Source organism: Gekko japonicus, unplaced genomic scaffold (genome assembly GCF_001447785.1).
Source record: "Gekko japonicus isolate JY-2015 unplaced genomic scaffold, Gekko_japonicus_V1.1 scaffold3305, whole genome shotgun sequence".
Classification (NCBI taxonomy): Eukaryota; Metazoa; Chordata; class Lepidosauria; order Squamata; family Gekkonidae; genus Gekko; species Gekko japonicus.
Window position 1 is genome coordinate 58,102 of NW_015163188.1, and position 477 is coordinate 58,578.

Genomic DNA, 477 nt, shown 5'->3' on the forward strand with positions numbered 1-477 from the left:
GGCCAGCAGAAACTCCCGCCCTTCCTCCCTCCCTCCCTGTGCTGCCCAAGTGGTCAGCCGTGCTGGGCATGCCTTCCTCGGTCTGGCTGCGGGGGCAGAAGAGGCGTCTTCCGCCCTCGGCCCTCTTGACCCCTCTGCCTTTTTGGTCTCCCCTCCCCTTGCAGGCTCTGTCGCAGCGGGACGCCCCCCTCAACAACTTCTTCTTCTTCGATGGCATGAAGGGCAGCGGGGTTGTGGAGCGCCTGGCCCCCAGCTGACATCCACACGCACACACACACCCCTCTGGTCTGCACGGAGTGGCTCCCTGCAGGGGCCCCCCTCGCTCCGCCTGCCTGCAGCCCCTCCCTCCCCTGGGGAGGGGGTGGGGGTGGCAGAGGGCCTGGCGGGCTTGCCGGGGCTGAGCCACCAGGGCCCCCCCCCCCCTTGGGCAGGTTGTCTCTTTCGTCCCAGTTCCCCAATAAACTCTGGCCTTTTTGT

The 477-nt window shown here is 67.7% G+C and overlaps 1 protein-coding gene across 1 annotated transcript in view; it reads left to right on the forward strand.

The window, feature by feature from the left end:
- Positions 1–477, forward strand: part of SAE1 (SUMO1 activating enzyme subunit 1) — a 19,575-nt gene extending 19,098 nt beyond the window's left edge. Inside the window, exon 9 of the mRNA XM_015407119.1 lies at positions 165–477. Within this exon, the coding sequence (XP_015262605.1) occupies positions 165–257 (93 nt within the window). The 3' untranslated portion in view covers positions 258–477. The remainder of the gene's footprint in view (positions 1–164) is intronic.